This window comes from Vidua chalybeata, chromosome 5, assembly GCF_026979565.1.
Source record: "Vidua chalybeata isolate OUT-0048 chromosome 5, bVidCha1 merged haplotype, whole genome shotgun sequence".
Taxonomy (NCBI): domain Eukaryota; kingdom Metazoa; phylum Chordata; class Aves; order Passeriformes; family Viduidae; genus Vidua; species Vidua chalybeata.
In genome coordinates this window covers 4,984,591-5,009,233 of record NC_071534.1, presented here as the reverse complement: position 1 = coordinate 5,009,233, position 24,643 = coordinate 4,984,591, and the positions used below count along the sequence as shown (strand labels likewise).

The window sequence follows — 24,643 nt, the reverse complement described above, 5'->3', positions numbered from 1 at the left end:
TTCTTTCTTCCTTCTGTTACTGGTCCATAGGCTGGAAGATTGGCAGAAGAGTAGGTTGGCCCCATGCTCTGGTGAGTCACAGGGACAAGCAGCACAGGGCCAACCTGCAGAAACTACCATTGGAGAGCAAGAGAATTGTGCAAAGGCTCATCATTCATCTGTGACCTGCAGTAGGATGCCTGGGGGACTGCAGTGTGTCACTTCTGAGACCAGACTCTTTGGTAGGAAAGATGGGTGGGACGTATCTTTTCTTGAATGCTCATTTATGAGTTTGTTGATTCTGATCTAAAGCTGGGAGTGTCAGCAGACCTGGCAATGCTGTGCCAGGGGAAGGGAGGGACTAATCAGCACTAAGTCACAGTACGTGTGCTCATCAAACACTCTGTGTACAAGGATATCTCTATGTGGGGTCACTGGAGGCTGGCACAACTGGGAGCATCACTGTCACACCTACACGTGGCACTATGATCAGCCACCTCCTTTCACAAAGCTTTACTACCAAGAAATATGCTGCTGTTTAAGGAAGGCTCTGAAACACTTTGCAGCCTTCTCCAAGGTGTTGCACTCCTCCAGCACCATCTACAAGAGCTCACAGCCCTCTGTGGTTTATGTGTTGGGAGTTGGGGCGTGCCAGTGACCGATCTGGCTGAACAGACACGTCCCAAGGGAAGTCAGCACTGTTTCACAGGGGTGAGTTTAAGCACGCTGGCTACATCCTGCCAACTGCCTCAGGAATTCTTGCCTTCCACCAGCTGGGATTTAGGAGTGGCCACTTCCTAAAAAAAGTATAAACTGAACCACCCATGGGCATCATGCTCCATCTGATTGTTTCCCATCCAGGGACACAGCCAGGGAGGGTGTTTGGCAGGAACTACCCTGTTTTATCTTGGGTGGAGATTTTCACAGTGCTGGAAAATCTCTTTATCACACAGCCTTGCCCCTGCATGAAGCTTGTTGTGGTCAGTGTGGGAGACTTGAACAGCCTGTAGCAAAGAGCCCTCCATTTACCCTTTTAGCTGCTTTTTAGGGTCAGGGCGTGGCTACTGCACACAGCTACAGAGGGCAGGATGCTCCAGAAAAGAAAGGTTGACTGCTCCACTGGGCTCTGGCTCACAGTGCCAGCCCCAATGGATGCAGCAAACATGTCTGGAGACTGTGCAGGGATGAAACATGGCTCTGTGAGCAGCACACACTGTCCCCAAGCCCTTCTCCAGGTGTTGGGTGATGTCCTACAGCTACCAGCAGGCAGGATTTCTCACTAGAACCCCTTGTTCTGCACTAGAACCCTTTGTTCTGCCTATCCCCTCCAGTTATGTATTTGCTGGTTTTTTATGCTCCATCAATCAACAGCCATCTGGGATTTGAACCTAGTGATAGCAATCTCTGGGGTGAAACACAGCTGTGTGCTGGGGGATGCTCTGTGGAGTTTCACATGGAAAGGCAAGAAAAACAGAGAAGTGGATAACAATCAGTCTAAGCTCTCTAGAGACATCTTCCTCAGGAGGAGGAAGATGTGGGTACCAGCTGCTCCTCCCTGAGGGCCTGGACCAGGATGTTGCAGGATGAAGGTGGTCACCACACAATGCCCTGGTGGCAGCTTGTTCAGGGCCTTGGTCAGCCAGCCAGGCGGAAGAGCCACGAACAGGTTCCTCCACCAGGTCCTCTCTTGGACAAACAAAAGCCACTGCAGAGCCAGGGACAGCAAGCTGTGCCAGAGGAGCTCGAGGGACAATGTGGAGTGAGCAACTACAGGGCAGAGCGAGGAGTTGGGTCTTTCCTCCTACACGGCGGCATCGGAGCTCCTCCCATTCAAGGACGTCTTCGGCTGGAGACCATTGTTGTGAGCGTGCACCTCTGGCCTGGGCTGTGTCATCTGCTGCAAACGCTGCCCGGGAATGAAAGGAGAGAGTGTGTCAGCCAGGGCTGGGGGCAGCAGCACTGGGACAGCCAGGGCATGGCTCAGAGGTGACCCTGATTGCAGGGCAAAGGGATGGTGCATGGAGTGACTCCTCCAGCAGCATTTGGTAGTACCCCAAAAGCCTCTGCGAGTCACCTTTGCTTTGATGCTGCACAGAGCACAGCAGCTCCTCCTTTTATCTGAAATATGGGGAACATCCTGATAAGAGGCAAACTGTTACCAGGCAAGACCAGCTGCAAGGAGGAAGAAGAGAGAGCTGCAACGCCACAGGTTTCAGAGTAGACCTATTTTTCAATTAGGGTTGATTACAAAGCATTACTAAGTAACTACAGCAGGTTAACAAGGTGCCTTTAAGGTCTGTGCCTTTGATGCCAGTCAGAAGATCTACCTGCACAAACCTTTGCACAGCAGCAATTCCTGTCAGCCTGAGCTGATCAAAGGGAAATTGCAGAGTCAAGTAAAGTGAAGCAAGAGCCCACGAAAATATGGAGGAGCCAACCATTACTGGAGGCGTGTGGATTGAGCATCAGGAGTGATGAAAAAGAATGAATCACTATTGCCAGTCAGGGAGGGACTGATGCTGTGCGCTGCAGAAGAGAATGCAGAGGAGGATTAAGCCCAACCTGAAGAGACATCACTAAGACAAGTAGAACCTCTTTCCAGTAAAGGGAAACAAACTCCTACCCTCCAATACCACTGAAGTGCCTGCTTCTGGGTGAATTCCCTGAAATGTTCATTGAACTGCTTCTGCCATTCATTGTATTTTTTTCCCCCTCTAACATTCAGGCTCAGTAGGATCAAAATTACTTGTAATCTTTCCTGTCTGTCAAAACCACTTTATTCAGGATTGGCATCTAATTTCCCTCCAGCTCCAACTCTATTACAAATTAATCCAGGATCTGTGTATATAAGAGGCCAAAAATTCTCTCTGTCTCTCTGATACCAACACATGCACACACAGATTAGCCTACTTTCTTCCTGCTGCCATCTGCTGCTCACTCCTAGGTCTATGAATGATTGAGAGGGGGTCTGGGTCTCGTGATGTTTGTGGGCAATGTTAGAGGAAGAGTCAGACGGGGAGGGTGCACATCAGCCACTCATGCTGCTTACTGGTGCTGATGGTTTGAACAAGATGCTGAGGGGAGGGGTGGAAACACACTCAGGAGCTTCCCTCCAAGCCCCTGGGGCAGCACAGGAATACACAGCACTTTAGAAGGACTATGGATATAACTGGCACAAGCCTTTGGTCAGGAGGAGTCGAGCTGCTCCGGAGAGGTCACAGATCAGTTTGGGCTCCACCAGATGCTGTGGTGTGCTTTCTTCCATCTCCAGTGAAACAGGACTGGGACTAGGCAAAGGGTTGAACCCATACCTGTACTTTCAAGCTTCCCTCCTCCCCTTTTCCAACTTACATTATGAGTGAATAAGGAGCCCTGTAAATGTCTGAGAAAGGCTCTACAGCTGGAATTCAGTTGGCTTTAAACCGAAAATCAACAAAGTGGCTTGACATAATACCCTGGCTTGAGTCCTGCAGGAAGGACAAGTACCTAAACCCAGCTTCAGATGAGAAACCAAAAACTGAAAGCAGATCTGAGATCCCAAACCCACCCAGTTCACCCACATCAGAGCCCATCCAAATGGAATGCTGGAAGGAAGAAAACTCAAATCCACCTGCAACTTCACCTCAAAGGAAGAGAACCTGAAGCTGACCTCAGCCCAGTAATTCCAGCCACGACTTCTTTGAGTCAAAGTTTGTTAAAAATACAGCATCTTGAAAATAAACTCATGTGATTTAGATGGCATCTGGTTGCTGTTCCTGGGCTGGGAAAGCCATAAATCAACGTTCCTGGGGTGACTTCTTACAACTGTAAGCACTGAGCCAGGGATTTGGGGCACAGTGCTCTCAAGACTGAATGTCAACACTGTACATAAAATCTTAACAGTAAGTACTGGGTATGACATAGAGACTCATGATTCACTGCTTCATAAAATCCTGCTCCAATTACTAAAGAAAATGTTTTAAACAAGACTAGTGTGGTGGGTACTGTGGGTCTTTCTTGCTTCCTAACGCCTCAGTCACTGAGTGTTCTGTGAAAGGCATATGACAAACCACCCCTGCACTTGTTTCTGCTGCTAGCAGAGCCTAGCCTGAGACATTTCAGGATTCAGGCTTGGAGGTGATGATCTCCCTGCTGAGGAGTGCCAAATAAACATGTTCATAGACAGGAATTGCCAGGAGCTGGGATTGCTCTGGATCAAGAAACCTCAAGGATTTCTTCCCAAACTCTTCCATGGCTCCAGTGCACCATGCCAAAGAGGTAATCAGGGGAGGAGGGCTACATTTTTGTGGTGATGGTCGCACAAATCTCATTGAAGAACAACAGACATAAGGGTAGACCATCTGAAGGTCTATCTGCATGCCCAGCCACAGCTCAGCTGAGCTCCCAGAGTTAGAGGCAGGTCCTCTCCAGCGAGCCCGTGTCACTGGAGGCTGTTCAGTGCACTGGGACTGATCTGAACCCTTCCTCTCTCCTGGGGGGGACAGCGCACAGAGCTCCTGTAGCACCAACCTGGTGCACTCTGACAACTCTGTCAGAGCAGAGTCTGCTTGGTCCAGGTTTAGTTCAGGGAGCAGAGAGCAGGGTGGTGAAGCTGTTCCTACCTGCCGGAGAGTCCCTGTTGAGGTGAAGAAAGAGTAGAGCATGTACCCTGGAATCAGAAGCATGGAGGACAGAGCCATGAGCCAACCGATGCCTTGTCCCCACACAGGATAGACGTATTTTCCCAGTGTCAGAGGGGTCATTTCCACCACACTAAAGAAGAACACACCCTAGAAAAGAACACCAGCCATTGCAGGGGAAAGTGCAAAATTGGGGTCCCGCCATTCTTTCCTTCATTATCTTCTTAGCGCCCAACAGCCTTACAGGAACCCAACAGCTCTTTTCATTAGTCTAGATTCTTTCAGCCCACCAACTGGTAATTTCATATAATTTCTTTTTATCCTAAGCTGGATAAGATATCCTAAGCTTTCCAGTAAGCTGGAATTGGAATACCCCACATTTCCTTCTTCACTAGAAGCAGTGAAGAAGCAGTGCCTCCACAGTGCCTCCACAGCAGTTCCTATGCAAGTAAACAGCATCCTCACAGCTGGTCTCAGGAGCCTTCATATCACACCACTCCCTGCACTACTTCTGCTGGAAGGGCAGGAACCTGCAAAGGCCAAACTGCTCTGCAGTCAGTTATCCTGCAATTGGTGATAGCTTTTGTTCTCATAAGCCTGTCAGAGGCTGAACCTGGAGTAGCTGAAAGCCAGAACCAATAATTGCTTTTTAAAATATTACATTAATTTGCTTATCTTCTGGCATCTCAGAAAAAAAAAAAAAGAAGAAAAAAAAAAAAAAAAGAAGAACCGATGGCCTTATTTAAATTAAAAGCAATCATCTAGAACTTTTTTACGGGTGATTTCCAGCAGGCAGAGTGAAAGAGGTTCCTGTATCACTTTACCCATCTCCAGTCTGCTTGGGACTCCCTTGCACCAGACCTGTGCTTGGGTTGAGAACAGAATGTTTCCCTACAGCCCATCTAGAGGCCTTTCTAGACCTGCTCCTGCACATAGGATTCCCCAGGTCTTACCAGGCAGACAAGAGGTGTGAAGAAGGCCCAGCAGATCTTCCACCAGATGCAAGGCTTGTAGCCAATCATTTCTTCAATGTTCCTGTAAAACCTGTTCACACCTACAAGAAGAAATTAGTATTGGAAAAAAAAAAAAAATCTCTGTACCACGCTCTTCATCTCTTCTCATGGCAGAGCACAGGCCAGGCACAGCAAGAGGGTGACAGTGTGGCATGAGAAGCATTAGCTGGAGGGGATGGGGTAGTGGGACACAAATTCATGCTAACAGCTTCCATGTTCCTGGTGTCCTCTTGAGGGCCTAGAGGGAAGGACCCTGGGCATCTGCCAGTCTGTGCTGAGGTCTTTGTGAGGGCTGGAGAAGTGAGATGACAGCCCTCCACTCCTGATTTTCTGAAGTTATCAATCTAAGCTATTTTCGGCTGCAAAATTGTTATTGTCTTCACTGGCTTTGGCTTTTTCAGTAAGTCACCATGCCCACAGAGAAAACAAAGTAACAAGGTGTTTTGTGCTTACCATAACACCAAGAAATTGAGATGGTCTCAAAGAAGACAAGAAAAAGAAGACACATGCCACTGGCTGAGTAGTAATCAAACAGCTTGAAGACATAAATGCCACCCTGAAAAGACAAAAACAGGGTCAAGGAGTTCAGTTATAGATTATGATCAACAATATCAGCCAGCATTGGATTGCTACTGTCCATGTCTGTTGGTTTAACGTCTATTTCCTTGGACAGTAGAGTAATGTTTCCACTGGAGTTTGGATCCCAGCAGCAAAACTGATGTGCTCTTGCAGACAATTAGTCAGCCTGTTCAGGCATAGCCCAAGGTGGGGAGAAAAGAAATTCACTAGGATCTCTTTGATTTCTCTGCTTTAGAAGGAGTTCATTTAGTCTGCTCTGCCCCTCCCCAGAGTTTTGCTTTGTCTCCTCATGAACCCACACTGCTCCACAAATGGTCTCCAGACCCCTCAGCCCTCATGTGAAGCTCGGCTTCAGCTCCAGAGATTCAAGCCCCAACAGACAGGTATTCTTTGTGTTATCTTAACTCTTTGAAATAAGCATTCCCTAAATTTGAGCTCAGTTGGATTGAGTCCTTATTGCAAACAGCAGAACAACAGGCCAGACTGACAATAGGATGATGGTAAAATTATGGAGGCATCCTAAGTCACTTGAGATGTAGCAGTGATGAGCAAACCACTTTACCCAGAACAGGAGAAATGCTGTCACTTCTCCCAAAGCTTTGGTGGTGCTGTGATATGCCAGGTGGCCAGAAAGGTGTCAGGAATGGAGGTACAAGCACAGCCTGTACAAACTGTACCTGGGTGATGTTGGAGAATCCAATGAGATAAGAGATGAAGCAGACTACTGCAATGAAGATCTTCTTCCTGGCTCTTAGGACTTGAGGATACTCATCCATCAGGGCTGTGATGAACCCTTCCACAGTGCAGAACTATGGGAAAAGGCATACACTGAGGATATATATATAAGTAACTTAACCTGTACAAATTTAACTTCAATGTTGAGAACCTTAGTGATTTATAGACTCTGCAGACTCTAGAAGAGTCATCTCTGCACAAAGTTGGTCTGAACTATCTTCTGAAAATTCATCTCTCTTTCCACTGAGTATAGATGGAGCTAGGAGTACCAAAGTTAAATACTTAAACATAGCTCAGATAAATGTCTGCCTTTTGCTTCTCATGGAAAGCCTCCTCTTTCTTCCCACAAACTCTCTAGGGCCTCCCTATCACTGCCCTGCTCCCCACACTGCCAGGCCCTGTGCCAGAGTTGTGTGTCTGGCTGTTGCTGGGACATGTGCAGGACCTTTATTGCTCTTCCCTTCTTGCTCTTCTCAGCCTGTGGCAACAGCATTGTGCTGTTCAATGATCTAAAATGCTCAATAAGGACCTGTATTACCCAATCTCATGTGCATGTAAATAACATCTCTGATTACCCAGTCCTCGACTTCATTTCACTTTTTCAAGCAACATTAAATGCATGTAGCAGACCAAAAGCCCATCTTCAAAGAACATCATCTTTCTAGAGGTGGAAATCCCTGGATTTCTAGAAATCCCATCATCTTTCTAGAGGTGGAAATCCCTGGATGGTTTGTGCAGAGCTGCACCAGCCACAGTATAATAATGTCATCTGCACCATAACACATAACAAAATCCCCATGAGTGCTGCCTTGCAGTTTTCCTACTAGTTCTGCCTTCTGGCACAAGGGCAGTTTGACTGCCCTTGTGAAGTGCATTCTTCTCTCCTATCTCTTGATAAATTGTGAGACTTACTTTTATATCTCACTCCCAGAAACTACAGGTAGCACACCCTCTCATAGAGCACATCTTTCCTCTAGCAACAACCCTGGGAATTTATGAGGGCAGCAAACTGGCTTCCCTGGTCATGCTGAGCAAATGTACAAGCCAGTGCAATGAAAATTAAAGTGGTTTCATTTCTTTTTGATGTCAGGGACTTCCCCGTCCCTGGGAAGAAAAAAATCCCCTAGAGTGAAGGTAGAGGTATACAGACCAAAAAGAGCAGCAGAGGGTTGGGAAGATGCATGGAAAAAAAAATGGAGTGCCTGAACTTATAGCTGGGCAGGGATTGTGGAAGAGCTTGCACACTGCTGACTGCTGGGGCTGGCTTCCACATGGGCAAAGCAAGGCAAAGGGAGATGTGTATGCCCAGGGTTTTATATCCACATGGAAAGCCAGTATTCCCAGAGCATCAAAGCTCAACTGCTTCCACTTGGATTTTTAATGAGCTAAGCTTTTTATGTTGGACACAAGTGCCATTAAAGCATCTTTTTGCCGTTCACGCGTGGGTTAAGCTGCCTTTATAGTCATTGACAGTGAGTGCTTCACCCCATCCCACCTGGCTTGTTGTCTGGAAGAGTCAGGACTGAGGTGGCACCACAGTGTGAAGAGATGGCATGACTAAAAAACCACTGCTGAAAACTATTCCTTCCACATGGATGCATGGCCAGGCACTGCCAGAGCCACGGCAGGGCCAGGGGATCTGAGACCAGAAAGGCAAATGCATTTGGAGGGGAACAGCCCTGGTCGTGGGCAGAGGGTGGTGTCCAGCAGGAAAGGAGCAAAGAAAATGATGCCTTAGATAATTGGATGGAGTATAGCTGACAGCCCTTTGGTGCAGGAAGAACAATCAAAATCAGGGAATGCATAGAGGGAAAGACAGGGAGACGGGTGGTAAGGAACAGGGCTACAAAGTGAGTTGAATTCTCTTTGTCTCCTATCAGAATTAAGCTCCTGTGTAACAGATAAAGTGGAGAAACAAATGGTCATACATTGTTTTTTTCTAGCCATGGAACAGGCAATGATCTTCATACCATTCACTGAAAATTGCCTCATGACAGCCTCAGACTTCATAGGGGATGCAGCCTGGAGGAGGCTTACCTTTCCAGCCCCAGGGACTGCAGCTGCTTGGCATGGGGCTCACTTTTCCCAGCTTACAGACCAAACCTTGGCTGCTTGCACATGCAGACACCTGAATGAAAGCATGCTGCTTTCAGAGTGGCAAGGAGCTGAGCATTGGTGCCTCCTGTTCTTGCCACTGCAGTTTGCTTTCCAAAAAATTCTGCTTTTCCCACCAACCCTATCCAGCAACAATTTTAAGCACACATTCCTCTCTTCTTCGTGCCTCACCCCATGATATTATTTCTTTCCCAAGCATTTTATTTCCATTAACTTCTCTCTTTTGCTCCTTTTCCTCTTTAGGGGCCTAATCATTACACAAGCTGCTGGGTCCAGTAATCCGAGTTTGGGAGTCAATGCAGGTGTGGCACCTTTGTCTGAAGGAGAGTCTCTTTTCCACCCTCTCCCAATTGCTATTCCCTCCTCAGCCACACAGAGCACCCTATTGGGATGCATGGACCCGTGGGGAGCTTGACCACAGCTGCCAGATGTGCAGCAGAGAGCCATGAGAGTGGTCTCACTGCTGGCAGCTGGAAATCCTCATGACCAACCAATGCTAGGCAGCCTCACATGGGACAGACACAGGCTGGCAGTCACAAGGCTTGCCAGCTCCCCTGAGCAATAAATGCCTGACCTGGAAACTGGTAGGTTAAAAGGAAGCACAAGCATATAATGAAAGAGGGTCTGGATGGGATCAGAGCAGAGGAAACACCAAGGCACACGAGTGAGGGCACAGGAGGGAGGTGTCTGTCAGTACAGGTCATTCATCCCACTCGAGGAACCGCAGAGCACCCTGGCAGGAAGAGCAGATGGAGCTGTGCTGCATCTGCAGGAGACTCGCTGGACTTACTCCCACTGACGCTAAAGGGCTGGAGCTCGTGGCTGCATCACAAACACAGATCTCAGCCCAGTCTCCCTTCCCCTGCTAGGCTCCCGAGCATTCCCGCTGTGCCTACAGAGCTGTGCCCTGCCGGTGGCAAGCGACAGTCTCAGCCCAGCAGCCCCGGGGTGCAGGACATGCCCTACGGCCCTGCTGTGCCTCATGAACTGGGCTGCTGACCCAAATGAAAAATGCTTGCTCCCCATCTGCAAATGCCACAAAGGATATGTAATCAGCATGTAGAAAAACCGTGGTTTTTTTTAACTGAGTGCTTCAAAATGCATGTGGAATTGCAGCCATTGTAGCAGCCTGCGTTCATTGGTTTATATGCATAAGCTGCCATGCTGTTGCTGGTGTGTTTGAATGAAGCAGAGCTCCAGCATGCAGACAAGAAAGCTTCTTAACCTGTATTTAGCTGTGCTGTTTAAAAGCTTATTTTCCATTTGTTGCTTCATTCCCCACCCCCAGCCTCTTCCTCCAGGCAATGATAGCCTCCCAACAGACTGTCTGCCCTCTGAAACTGGCTGTCAGAAGGGATGTGGAGAATTTCAAGGGGTATTTCAGAAGCAAATGCAGCAAATAAATTCCACAGAGTGCTTAGAGGGCTTATTGTCATGTCTTGATTTGCCAGCACTGAGTGAATAACCAATGCAGATAATTTTTTTTCTGTAAACGTAGTTTCTTTCAGAACAGTCAGGTTTTATTTGAATTTTTTTTCCTAAATTATGTCTATGGTAATGCATTCATGAGCTTTATAAAGTGTTTATGAGAGTGCAATATGATTGAAAACCAGATTTGGTTGATTAGATTTTCCTGGAAACCAGGTGTGACATTTCAAGAATAGGTTTAAGTCTGATTGTGAAGTAGGCTTGGGTTTATGAACACAACCTGTAATCCAAAAGAGCATCCATTTTGTACTGGTGGTTTGTGCTGCAAGAGAAGAGCAAGGGGGCACAAGGGTGGATATGACAGACCAAGTGCAGGTTTTCACAGGAGCCTTTGATTTTGATACACTCCAAAAGGAAGGCATGCTGCAATTCACTGCTTCACTGGGTAGCTACTTTTATGCTGAATTATCAGAAAAAAACCCCTATCACCACTTGTAAAAATGCAGAGATAATGTTTTTTGGTTTGTTTTGTGAGGGCTCTGAGGGATCAGGGTAGAGACCTTTTGCTACATCTTCTTCCCCCTCAAGTATCTTGTAAAACTTTGCCATCAGGTAGGATGGCAAAGCAGTCAGGGCACCCAGGCACAGGCTGCAGCTCTGCTCAGGGTTGCATTGTTGTTGGCATCAACAACAATGCCAAAATGCTGCAGGAAAGCAGAGCCCTCACACCATGAGAGAGTAAAAACCCACTCTGCTCAGCACTGTCCCAAGTGCAGAAGGGGGCACCACAATTGTACCTGAAGACATTTTTGTATCTTCCTCCACTTTATCCCTGAGTTGTTCTCACCTGACTGTCCAGACCCAGCATCATCAGCATGGAGAAGAAGAGGATTGACCAGAGTGGGGACAAGGGCAGCTGTGTGACAACCTGCGGGTAGGCGAGGAAAGCCAGTCCAGGGCCTGCAGTAATGAAAAGGGGGATGAGCCCATGTTTACAAACCATTTGATGGGAAGTCTGAGCTGAGTGCCATGGTTAAACAGAGAGACAAAAATTACAGCCAAGAACTCAGGGGTTTTCATATAGGAGCTAGGAACACCTGCGCCTTTGTGCCTGTGACCCACCAGCTTGGTGGGAGGCACAGGGGCAAGATGGGGAGACAGATTGGAGAAACAAGTCCTGCAAGTAAGTAATCAAGTAATCAAATTATTGCAACCAAATGGAGCTGGAGCACTGTGCTAGAAAAATAAACTGATATTCACAGTTGGTTATAACTTTCCTGGTGCCTTTTTTTTTTTTCCACCGCAAAATGCTATTTCTTGAGATAAAAGCTTTCTCTGGAAAGACAGCAATTTCAAAATATGTCTTCATGAAGAAAGACACAGTCCCATCTTGGTTAAAAAATTATTCTGAGATCACAGTCTCAAGATTTTGCATGAAAAAGGGACTCCAAATTTTGATCACATCTACTGAAAACATAGCATCTATTCTGCATAGGAAGTTTTCAGACAGCAAATGGCCTAAATATTTCACTACAGCAAAATAAAACTTCAGCACACCTAGTCAGGAAAGAACCAAGAGCACCCCACACAAATGGTTCTCACAAGCTGCTCTTGTATTTGAACCTGGGTTTCTGCTTACCCGAGGAGGCCAGCTCTGACACCGACTTCTTTGTGATGTGTGACATGAAGCCAATGATAGAGAAAATAACAAATCCTGCAAATATGCTTGTGGTGGAGTTTATACAACAGACAATAATGGAGTCTCTGGAAGAGAGAAAGAGAGGAAAAAACCCACCTGCAGGTCCCTACCAAGAGCAGAGAGTGGGGTAAACAAAAGACCAAGCCCTGTGGAGAGCCGGTCTTGTGCCTTGGACGGGTAGCACAGGTGACATACAAAGTGTCCTGCAGGCAGGGAGCCCCTCTAAAGAGATCACAGTGTGTCCCCTGGGCTGCGTGTTGCCAGCAAGGGGATAGCAGAGATCAGGCAGATTCACCACAACCCCCTGCCTCACCCATGAGGAGCCCCTGCCACACAGGAGGATGGAAGAAAAACTACCGACCTGTAGACATTGTTGTGGAAAGTGTTGTAGCTGCCCAGAGCAATGAGGGAGCCCAGCCCCAGGCCGTAGGAGAAGAAGATCTGAGTGGCTGCGTCCATCCAGACCTGCGGAGAAGGAGCCACAAGAGGAGTGCAGCAGAAGGGGACTCTGTGCTGTAGGTGCATGCCCTGCAGCAGCGCAGTGCAGGGCTAGCAGGGGGACTGGGTGCAGACTGTGGAGCTGTGTGCTTGGATGCACAGCCCACCGGGGTGTCCAGGACCTGAGGGAACCCTGTCAGTAGGGTCCAGTCTAGAGTTTCTTACTAACATCTAATCTAAAGCTATTATCTTTCAGTTTAAAGCCATTCTTCTTGTCCTATCACTATCAAAAGTCCCTCTCCAGGGCTTTACTGCAGGGCTCTTTATATACTGGAAGGTAGGGAATCTGCATCCTCCCCATGTGTCAAGTGTATCAAAGTGCAGTCTGGCCCAGCATCAGACATATATCCCCAGCCCTTCGATGGGAAGGATGTAGATAAATGAAGGGTCATGCATTTCTGAACAGTGTCCCATGCAGATCAGAAGGGACTCTTGCATTGTCTGAGTCTGTGTGTGTGTTTGCACATGTGCCCCCAAGGGATGCTGCTCCACTCAGAGACCCGCATCCTTCTCTCACACCCTCCATTTCTCTTCCACTAGTGTGTCTTTGATTTTCCAACATGGAGCTGTTTGTGCAAACGACTGCAGAGGACAGCTTGCAAAGCTGGTCCCACTGCCTTAAGGTGTTAAATCTTAGAAAGTTCAAGAAAAGGAGACAGACTGTTTGTTTCTTAATTGTGTAGTATTTACACAACTCTTCTGGTCTTCAGAGCCCTGTTTCCTGCATTAGGAGCCAATGCAGTTGGTAGTATAGTTACAGAGAGTGTCCTGAAAGAGGGATCATCGGGACCCTTGCTGGGAAGTGACAAATGTCCAGCTATCCCCACTCACACATGACTAGTGACTTTGGAACCATGGAAGTACTGCTGCTGAAAAATGCAGAGTCTGTGTATCCTGAAAAACTTCATTTTTGCAAGTATCCCTGTTCCTCCTGGGTCTCCTCTCTGCTTCCAGTGACCAAGACCACATTACTGGCCACCACTCATCACTTAAGCACTTCCAAAAACTTGCTGCTGTGTGCTGCTGTGCTTGTGCTCCTTCTGAGGCCCCCATGCCAGCACCACATCATCCTTTCTCTGGGACCACCAGACCAGCAGCGCTAGGACAGTCACTGAAATGAGACATTCCCAGCCCAGAGGGCAGGTCCCTTTGTCAGGATAACTTCTGACTCCCCATACCCTGTGGATACCACTGCTTGAGTACAGCAGAGCTGCTGCACAGACTTCCACCCATGAAGGACCTTTTCCTCAGTTTTATCTCAGCCTATGGGACATGGGTCACGAATACTTGTACAGGGTTATTCTAGAGTACTTACAATATTCATGGGAAGTGCCTGGGGAAGCCTAATGCAGAGACAGCTGGGAGATAAGAGCTTTCCTCACTAGGCTACAAACCTCAGAGTCAGAGAGCTTCCTGAAGTCAGGTGTGAGGTAGAAAAGGATCCCCTCCTTGGCTCCTGGCAGCGTGACTCCCCGGAACAATAGGATGAAAAGCATGAAGTAGGGGTAGGTGGCTGAGAAATACACCACCTGAAAAAGACCCCATGGGAGAGAAGCCATCAGCCCACCAGTGCCCAGGACCTTTCCTGCCCATGGTGTCATTGAGTCTGCCATGTTCTCCTGTGAGGGGGACAGGCTCCCAAGCACAGCCATTTGCAGCAGCATTTCCTTGCATTTTCTGTCCCCCATTCCCATGCTAGTAATGTTTCTGGCTTTTTGAGGTTTCTCCCTGCCAATGATACATAAGGACACACTAATCACAAAAGTAGCAGACTGAAGTCTGGATGAAATGCCAAAGATAAAGGAATTGCACAGGGATAATTTTAGTCCACAGAAGTAATCCCCTTAAGTCATCACATCCTTATTTTGCAGAGCTAAAGCTGGTGTTTCTCTAAACCAATGCATCAAGCAAAACAAGTTGCCTTGATTCCACTGCTTTCTTTTCAGCAGTTTCAGTATCTCACAGGTATGTGCCATCCCTCATCACAGGGCCCACACCAGTAATCACCAGGGCTTTGCTGTGGCTGCGTAGCTAAAGCCTCTTTGAGAGCCACTGGGGAAGTTAACAGCTTAGGTGACCTACCCCTGAAGTGCTTCTTTCTGATCTCTCCTCTAGATTATTCCTTTCATAATAGTGTCCTGCTGTACCATGCTGTGCTCTAAATAACACATCCCAGCATCTCAGCACTGCCGTTTCCCTAAACAAAGCAATTACCTTTCTGCTGTGCTAGCCTGGAACACTGCACAGGGAATAACAATGGGCTTCTCATCTGAAGGTCTCCCATCAATATCAAAAGGGCAGCAGGGAAATTTTCAAAGGAGATAGTGAGATTTTTTTCCACCAGAGGCAATTTAAGAGACTGTGATTGTCAAAAGTGGGAGGCCACAAGAAGCTTTGCTCTCTTCAAAGGGCTGTCCCAAAGTGGGAAATATAAGTAATTTCTGAAAATGCCTCTTCCCAAAAAGAATGCACGCTCACACCCATGACCTTACAGGCAAGAGCTATTCTCTACACTTAGAATGAAAATTACCATAAACATTGTAGCAATTTTTACAGCCATGAAAGGTAAATGTCAGGAATTTAATAGTATCTATTGTGATTTTGCCTCTAAACACTGTAACCTTAGTTATAGACACTTAAATAAAATTGAGTCTGGAGGACATTTTGATGGTGCAGCAATGAGAGGCAGCACCAAAAGACCCAGCCCTCACACTGTACCTTGCCTGTCCACTCCACGCCCTTCCAGATGGAGAAGTAGACCAGCAGCCAGGCCAGGGCCAGCGTGCCAGCCAGGGGCCAGCGGATGGTGCCAGGCTCCCCCAGGCCTCCGGACATCTGGTGCATGTTCCTCCTAAGGGTGGGAGAAACTGTGTTAGCAGGAAGTCTAACAATCCAGGGCAGAGGAATTCGGAGCTCCCAGAGGTGGCTGGAGGGTGAAGGGCCACGTGCAGACAAATGAGAGAACCCACAAATCCCTAGAGAGAACTGAGGATCATTGTGACGGGACAAAGGGAGGCGAAGAGAGGTGGAGAGACTGTTTGCCTGCCCGTCCATCTGACCTGCATTTGCACAGCGCGCCCCATGCCCACCATGGCCAGCGGCTGGCTGTAATGCCCTTCTGCCAAAGCTGCCCAAGGAACAGAGCCAACAGGCACAGCCACAGCCCTGGTGGGCAGGCACAGTGACCACAGGGAGGGGGAGAAACCTGGTGTAGGCAGGCTGGGGACGTACTCCCAGAACTCGGTGACAGCGCTGGTGAGGTTGGTGGTGTCGTTCAGGGAGTAGTTGGAGAAGCAGCGGTCTGTGTTCCAAGCGTTCCCACAGGTCTGCCACGGCAGGTCCTGCACCAGCACAAGGACAGCAGGGTTATCATTCATTGATATCTCCCAAGTGAAATCTGGCTTCTTTTAAACTGAAGCCCCTTCTTTTTTTTTTTTTTTTTTTTTTTTTTTTTTTTTGCAAAGATAATGGGCAGCTCCACTGGATAGGCATGCCCTTGTAGCCAAAATAATGGAACAATTTTTGATAATATGATACATTGTGACAAGGATTTTCGGGGGTGGGGTGGAATATCATGATGTGATTAGGGCAGTACTGTAGCTGCAATAAAATGTTAGCAATTCCCCACATAGAAAGCCACTTCCAATTAACTGTTGATAATTAATACCTACAAATTAAAATACTGTCAAGGGATACTGTATTTATAACCATTTCAGCTTTTTGGCAGCTTCACTCAACAAGTGGCTGGAATTTACTGCAGAAAGAATAAGCAGGGATTTGTTTCTTATGTGTCATTTACACCAACTTCAATGCTTAAAAAGCAACATGGCCCTGAGAATGGAAGCAATGGGCTGTCTACACAAACAGACTTTCCTAACACAAGCACAGGAGAAAATTGTCCAGGACAGTAGCTGTTTCATGCTGCCCACTGCCCTGATTATGAGCAGCACAAAGGGATTCCTGGGAGATATTTACACTGTGGGTAGCAGCACAACACTACACAGTGCGATCAGCTCTGGCACCGCGGGCAGTGAAGCAGCAGTGCCAGGGGCCGTGTGAGCGTGCAGGGCAACTCACCCAGGCCACCTAGTGCCACGGCTGAGCCAGCCCGAGGAAAGCAGCTCGGATACGTCTCCATGAGCAGCTGCCTCTTTTCCCAAGCACAGTGTGTGTAGATAAATGCAGAGCCGCTACTCTGGGTGATTTCCCTCTGCAGATAAGGCCTGAGGCTCCAGCTCAACAAAGCTTTAAGAAGATGTTTGTATCCATCCCTATTCTTCCACGAATGCAGACCTCTTCAAAAATATTATCTGTGTTTTAAGTGCCTTGTGCCATCAGTGCCTTTAAGTGCTGCCTTCACTGCTCCATCTAAATCAGTTCACTCCAGCAGATGATACCATCAAACGTGGTATCCTGGCAGAATGGTGACTATTGCGGGGGGGAGGTGACACTCCAGTGGCCACCCAGACCACTGCACCCCCCTGGTGATTTCACTGAGGACTTGCTAACTGCACTGAAGAAAAGGCAGTAGCTTGAGCAGTGCTACAAAGCAGCTCTTCAATGTCTGCATGTTAGAGAAGCTGCACAGCTCTCACAAGGAGGGGCAGGTTGGGGGACAGTTTGTTGCTTCTCCATTTCCTCTGAATTTCAGAGGACAGAAACTGCAGAAGGCAGGCTGGGCTCCTATTATAGTTCAAAATACTCTTAGTTAAATTTAGGAGGTACAGGGGACAGACATCAGCCTAGCTTTTTCATTTGCAATTCAGGTCCTTTTGGGAATTTGGAATTATTATCTCTGGTAAAAGAAAAGGTCTTGAGCCAAACACCTGGATCTGCCTATGTACATACAAGCACTGTCACCACCTGGGTCTGTAACACCTGAATGTACCAAAGCCTTACCCTCAGAAGCATCCTGCCCAGGGTGTAGTTGGGATGGGTTACTTTGGGGAAGACCTCTGTTTATTTGGGAATCCCTGAGGGTGCATCTAATGACCCACAGCCAATAATTTTGTTTTAGATCCAGGACCCTACAGTAATATGTAGTATTGGTGGTAGAAGCACAGTTGGGAATGCCAAATGAAATTATTCAACAAAAGTCTTGATAGATACTGGAAAGTTTTGCTGGAACAAAAAGGAAAACTGGATGTACAGTGTCCACAATAGCATTTCAGGGTTATGTCTAAGTGACATTTTAAAAGATCCCATTTGAACCATGGGGTTGATGTCTTTAAGGCTTCAGGTTGCTCAGAGAGCTACATTAAGGAAACTCTTACCAGTGTCTGGGCTGAAATAAATCATTCAGCTACCAAGAAGTTAATATGGGGTATGATTCTAACCTTGTATGGTAGAAGGTCCTGCTATGGAAGAGGAACCCACTATAAACCATTACACCAAAGCACACACTGAGGGACAGTCACAAGCAGATGCCTAGATACTTTCTGAATCATTTTCCCAGCAGAAAAAAAAAAAAATCCTTTGGAGATCATTTATCAAGAGAGAAGTGAATAAGAACTAATTAAGATAAGGAGTAAGTCCTGAGAAATAAGACCATGATGTAACAAAACCTGACAAAACCAGTTCTGGAAATGTGCAGCTCAGATTCGAGCAGCCCTAGAAATAAAACAGAAACACAGGCTGAGTTTTAAAGACTGAAGTGAGCAGGGAACAGTGCCTGTAGAGGGGATAGGACCATCCGCCCCAGAAGATAAACATCACTACCCATCAGCACCACAAAACTGCCTCCAGGGCTCATGAACCTCTTCAGAAAGGGCATATCATGATGCTGACAAGGGCTCTTTGCACAAATGGCACACAGCTAGTGACCGCTGTGGGTCACAAACAAACCACTGCCCATAGGTGGGAGTGAGGACCCAGACCACAGGCAATGCCATGCTGCAGACACGCCCATGACTCACCGCAGTGAAGGAGTTGAAGAGGTAGTAGAGAGCCCAGGCAATGATGACAATGTAGTAAATGTTCAGCCAGAAGGACAGAACCATAGCTGCCAGTCCAACACCTGCAAATGAAGGCAGAGAGCAGCATCAATCCAGGTCTCCAGTACCCAAGGGAGTTCATGGGCACCACAGCAAGGTTTTTTTGAAAACCAGAAAAAGGGAACCAGCTCATCAACACAGAGTGTGCTATAGTTGCACAGTGAGCTGGTCAGCAAGGGAGGCTCATTCCCTTATGTCTCTCAGCCACCCATTTCCTCTTTCCAACAATGCCTTCAGTGTGCTACCGGTACTCTATGGACAGAGCTCCATGAAAACGGGATCTTGTCACTTCCCTGGCAGAATTGTACTTTCCCACATCCAAGGCAATTTCTAAATCAGCATTGGCTTCTAGAAAACAGTTACTTCAAGCATGGCAACAAGTTGCATTCCCATGCAATTAAAGTAAGCAAATGTAGAGAGGCTTGGGAAAACAAAGGGTCTTCTGCAACCAGAGCCCCTCTGTCACAGTCCATACTGTCCATAAAGTCCCTTGTCATCACACAAAACTGCTTGAACAGAGCACAGTGATGTTAGTGACTACAGACATTGAGGTCAAGGACAGCTTGATAAAGACAGAGGGGGAACCCAGCCCCTCCTCACCTGCCACCCCATCCCAGCCCCCACGGATTTGCTGATTTGCCTTCAAACCATTAATGGAGTTTTGCCTCTAGTTACGTGCCATTGCTGTCACAAACATACAGCACAGTACCTTTGAACATGGGTGCTAATCTCCAGACTCCCAGTCCACCAACAGAAGTATACTGGCCCAGAGCAGTTTCCAGCAGGAAGAGAGGAATCCCAGCAAACACTAGCGTCAGGAAATAGGGGATGAGGAAGGCCCCTGAAAGAAGGAGCAATGTTATCAGGCAGTTCCCCCTTTGATCAAGAAGGAAATGCCTCCAGCTGCAGTTTCTTGCTCTGCAGCACCCATGTGATGAGGAGCAGCCTCTCCCAGAGGTGAAAGTTTGCAGCTGGAGTTGATGTGTTCAGTGAGTCTTCCACTGAGGTCACAGCTGCCTTCCCCTTATCACTGTGGGTATGTATGTACCATGTATACATATACACTGGCACCACTAGCTGTGCAATGCCAGGCTCACTTTGTTAGCTGTTTAGACAATGCTAAACCCAATCTGACAACAACCCCAAAAGCTTGGACACTGACACTGGTAACTTGTTGATGCTTTCTGTCTTACCTGAAGAAGCTTTCAATTCTTCTTCTTCTTGAGGGAATAGTGCACAGGAATATCTGGCATTGGCCACTGCTTTCTTTGTTTATAGCTGTTTCAGTCTTTTAAGAAAGCTGTGACCAAGGCTGTATTGGCTCTTGTAACAGTGCTATACACCACCCCACCTGTGGTTTAGGTTTTACCCTTAAAATTCCTAGTGAAAAATATTATTCTTCTCCATGGCCCTGTGGAAATCATCTCATCACTAGAAAGGAGGTAGAACACTCATTCACTAGAGATATTACAGGCACCCGGTTTTTAGAAGAGCAAGTAGAATAGGAGAGCCTTGCTGTGTGATTGGAAGGCTGTACAAGTTCAGGTCATCCTGACTTCTAGGATGTGGGACAAAGCCAATTTTTTATCTTTCTCATGCATGCACTGGAGTGGGCCGTCATTTCTGAGGACAAACTTTTGCAGAAGATGCTCACTGGGGACAGAGGGAGGACACTCAGTTTGCTCAGAAGCAGCTGGCTATGTTCAGGACAGCCCTGATTCCTGCACTAGCCTTAGGGCTGAGCTGTCAGTCTGAGTCTTCTTCTCCAGATAATCGTAGGAAAGCAATCATGGAGCCAGCGAGCAAAGCCACTCTGGAGAGCTGTGGCCCAGCTTGCACCCAGCAGAGGCAGGCTCCAGCAGCTGCTCTCTGAGGGCAGGGAAGCAGCCAGGCACAGCCAGGGATGCTGGCTCAGGGGACATCCAGCTGGGGACATCTGCCTGCCAAGCAGGGAGCTGAACCCAGCTGGGAGAGGCAGGTGCCAGCACTCGGCATGGGAGTCCATGGGAGGCAGCATGCAAGAGGAGCTGGCAGTGGGTGGTGGGGAGAAAACACTCTCTGTGCCAGCAGCTCAGTGACCATGAACCTGAATCACAAGCTGGCGTGGAAGTGCTGGTTCTTGGCTTCACCAGCAGCCTGATGTACAGGAAAGAACAGCTTTGAGCATCACTGTGCCTGCTCAGCAGCCTCCCCTGTCTGCTCACTAGACACCACAGCCTGCAAGGTCCAGGCCCCTCAGAGCTCTTGTGGGAAGCCAGTGTCTGCTTTGAGGACACAGCTGCTGCCACCCTGCTGCTGTGGAGTTTGGAGGCTAAGCTTAGCAGCAATGCAAGTCTCTTCCTCGCTTCTGTGCAAGCAATTAATGAAATTCGGCTGCAGATCTGATGATCCTGCACTTCTCATCTACAGCAGGTCAGGAAGGTTTGTAGGTGAAACATCTTATTAGACTGTTGGGGAAAAAAAAAAAAAATAAACATTTGGACACAGGTCTTTTATCCTGGTTTGATTCTCAAGAATAGTGGAAAATCTACAAACTAGACCACTTCCTTGAGCTGAGGGCTGTTCACAATGACACTGCCACTCTGGAGGGCCAGGTCCCCAAGCAGGCATGGATAATATCCCCAGGTCCTGTGCAGTCAGATGGGAAATCAGTTCTGAAATTTGTATCTAAATTTTGCAGGCCGGTACAAAATACGGTTGTGTGTGACCTTGTGCAAGTCCCAGTTTGTCTCCAGATCCATGGGTGTCAAAGAGGTGATGACGCCGGTCCTGCTCAGAGCACTGACCCTTGGAGGCAAGGAAGGATCAATAGCGCCTGGCGCTCACTGTGCAGCCCCAAATCTGCCTGCTCCTAATGCCCTACAGCAGAGAACAACAATTAATCCTTAAAACAGGGAACACTGCCCACGAATCAAAAATTGAGCATTACAAGCTGTTACACTCTGTTGCTTTGAGTCTCAGTGCGCAAATGAGGAGTGCAGGATGCTTATTTAAAGGATTGTTTTTCTCTCAAGTTATTCAAGCTTAGGATCTCACAGGCAATTTTTAGCACGTACTGAGCTGCATTTAGAGTGAATTTGGAGTCTGGTACAATTCTGTTGAGATCAGAAGGACTGTATAAGGTTAGAGATGAGTGTAGAGGCTGGAGCCATGGGCACAGCTGGGCACTTCCAGCTGCGTGCAGGGCCAGCAGGGAGCCCAGGCATCACTTTGGGTGAAGCCTGCTCCCCGCAGCGGATGGGCCGAGAGCTGGGCTGCCGTGCCCTGGGCTCCCTGCGCCGAGCAAACCAGCCGTAAGCCGATGCAATGCGACAGCGGTAAGTGAGACGACAATATTTCGATTCAGTTCAATTTGCCTGTGCGTAATGGAAGCAGCCCACACGACCGCGCTCTGAGCGGCGCACATGCAGGACGCTAAAATTAGTGTTCCACCCGCAGTCTGCTGTGCTCCGGAGGCGCCTCCGTCGAGGCAGAGCCGAGGCGGTGCCCACCCGGTTGCGAAGGAGCTGCCGTGCGCCCCCGCCTCGCCGCTCCGCTCCGGGTCCCGGTGACGCTCCCGTGCGTCAGCTCGGCCGCCCGGCTCCGCGGCAGCTCCGCTCGCTCCCCGGTGCCGGCTGCGGGAGCACCGTGCCTGCCGGCAGCCACTGCCGCCAGGGCGACAGGAACGAGCCATCCAGGCTGCCACGAAGCGGCAGGGGAGGCAGGGTGTTGGGAGCAGGCAGGAACCGAGTCCCGCATTTCATCTGCCTGGCGTTTCTGCTCACAGCCGGCTGCTCCCTCTGCGTGCCCGCAGCTGTCAGGGCAGAGAGCACCCCGTGCCATTGCTAATGCTAATAATAGCGCTCCAACCTCTACAGCACCCTGTCCTAGGTTCTCAGCTGACTTTATATGTGCGATCGATTTTAGCTTCACTACACCCCTCATCTAATTACAGGCATTGTCATCTCCACCTTTATGTGTGAAGAGACAGTCACGGGCAGCACAGAGCTGGTGTGAGACTTGAGATGACACAGCAACCACAGGGCAGATGCTGGCTAACAACCAGTGCTGGGACCTAGCCACGGGGGAAATGTTCTATGAGGAGAGCTAGCAGTCAGAGTGTGGCCAGACAAAGAGGACAGACCTGCACTGTGGCTCTGGCGTTGGTGGCACAGGCTCCCCAGGGCAGGCCTGGATGTTCCCATAAACCTCACTCAGCTCAGCTGCACATTTCCACCTCTCCACAAAACCCAAAGCTGTGGATGCCCCATCCCTGAAAGTGTTCATGGCCAGGTTGGACGTGGCTTTGAGCAACCTAGTGGAAGGTGTCCCTGCCCTTGGCAGTGGGTTTGGAACTGGCTGATCTTTAAGGTCTTTTCCAACCCTGACCATCCTGTGATTCTACAATTCTATGAAAACAACACGGTCAGTTAGAAATCTTCTTGTTGAAATTGCTAACTTTCTGGTCTCCTGCTGGCACTCACTCCACATGCTTCAGAGAAAGGGCCTAGATACCGTTAAATGCCATGAAGTTAAGTGGACATTGCTTCAGGGAACAAGACCCTTCTCCTCTTCTCCAGGGTTGGAGGAGAAGAGCATCCTACACTGCCCACAACAGCAGAAATGGGCTGGTGATATGAGAATTTATGAGAACCAAAGGCAAAAGGAAAATAAAAAAGACATGGAGAAGAAACATGAGAAGAGACCCTCAGAGCAGTATGAATGAGTGTGGCACTTGGGAGGGGGACTCCAGGCCAGGAAGAGCTAAGAGGGAAGCAAAGAGCAATGTGAGAAGACTAGCAGGCAAAACCTAAAATTATATATACAGCCTTAAAGGTGAGGAAAAGGAGTTTGGACTTGTGTGGGAAGTCTGTAAAATTGTTCAAGGAAGTGAGCAGCTCTTCAAAGGGGAGAAGGAAGGCTGTTTTAGTAACAGGCACAAGCAATGGGAGAGCTCAGCATGGAGTGAGAAGAAAGAGCCCCTGCTCTACTGACACCTGCCTGTACTCCCCTCCACAAAAGCATCTCCCTGACAAGACAGAAGAAAGAGCACCATTTGAGAGGGGAGCTGAGGCACAGAAGTGTGTTTTCTGAGTTGATCCAAGATGTGCAGAAATTCTGTAGCTGAGCAGGGAGAACTCCCTTGAGAATATGGTAGACTGAGGAGAACTCAACCTTTAACAGATGCAAGCTGGTTTCTCTGTAGGTGCCCCAGAATCCAGCTGGGTACCTATTTGTGCATAGCCCTTCCCTGTAAGTAAATGAGTTCCTGCATGCTTTTTTCTTTTTTTTTTTTTTTTTTTTTTTTTTGTAGCCCTGCAAATTTGGACTGCACAAGCATGACAGAACTCAAACTGCTTGTTTTATTTCTTTAGACTGCTTCTTCCCAGCCTGCACTTGCTAGTAAAGCCCACAGATCATGGAAACTTGTCTCTGGACAATTTAATAACTCCCACCATGTGGGACAGCTCTCAGCTGGAGGACCACCCATTTGCCCAGACCCACACCAAGCCAAAACCTGCTCGGGTACAAGGCTGCCCATTGTGCATTTCTCTCACCTCCTCCATTTTTGCCACAGAGATAAGGGAAGCGCCAGACGTTGCCCAGACCAATAGCATAGCCCACACAGGACAGCAAGAAGTCAAATTTCCCCTTCCAGGAACCTCTGTCTGGGATCTCCTTCTTCTTCTTCTTGGTGCTCACAACCTCAGGGCTGATGGGCTCTGGCTCCTCCAGGGCTGCCTGCTTCACCTCAGAGGGAGAGCTCAGCTCCACGGAGGTGTTGTCCATCTTGCCCATGGTGACTCAGAAGTACGTCCGCTCTTGCTGAGGCACTGGAGGAGCAGGAAAGGCAGTTTCTGCCCTGGCCACGAGAAGACAAGATGGGAAGCACTGGGCAAAGCACCTGGTGAGAAAGCAGAGAAAGAAGGTGTCCTGTGTCAATGTAGTGTGTCAGACTTGCTTGTTACCATTACATAACAAATCTCTCAGCTCTCATCTTATCTG

The 24,643-nt window shown here is 48.3% G+C and overlaps 1 protein-coding gene across 1 annotated transcript; it reads right to left on the bottom strand.

The window, feature by feature from the left end:
- Positions 1–1,582: 1,582 nt before the first annotated feature.
- LOC128787775 (sodium- and chloride-dependent GABA transporter 1-like) lies at positions 1,583–24,436 on the bottom strand. Its single transcript, XM_053942205.1, has 14 exons — positions 24,196–24,436; positions 19,368–19,499; positions 18,581–18,681; positions 15,897–16,006; positions 15,384–15,516; positions 14,060–14,194; positions 12,529–12,632; positions 12,108–12,232; positions 11,316–11,428; positions 6,868–6,999; positions 6,065–6,167; positions 5,552–5,652; positions 4,581–4,748; positions 1,583–1,885 (listed from the first exon to the last, which is right to left on the bottom strand). Exons 1-14 carry the CDS (start codon positions 24,434–24,436, stop codon positions 1,781–1,783), a joined length of 1,803 nt encoding a protein of 600 aa, XP_053798180.1. The 3' UTR covers positions 1,583–1,780.
- Between the last annotated feature and the right edge of the window lie 207 nt (positions 24,437–24,643).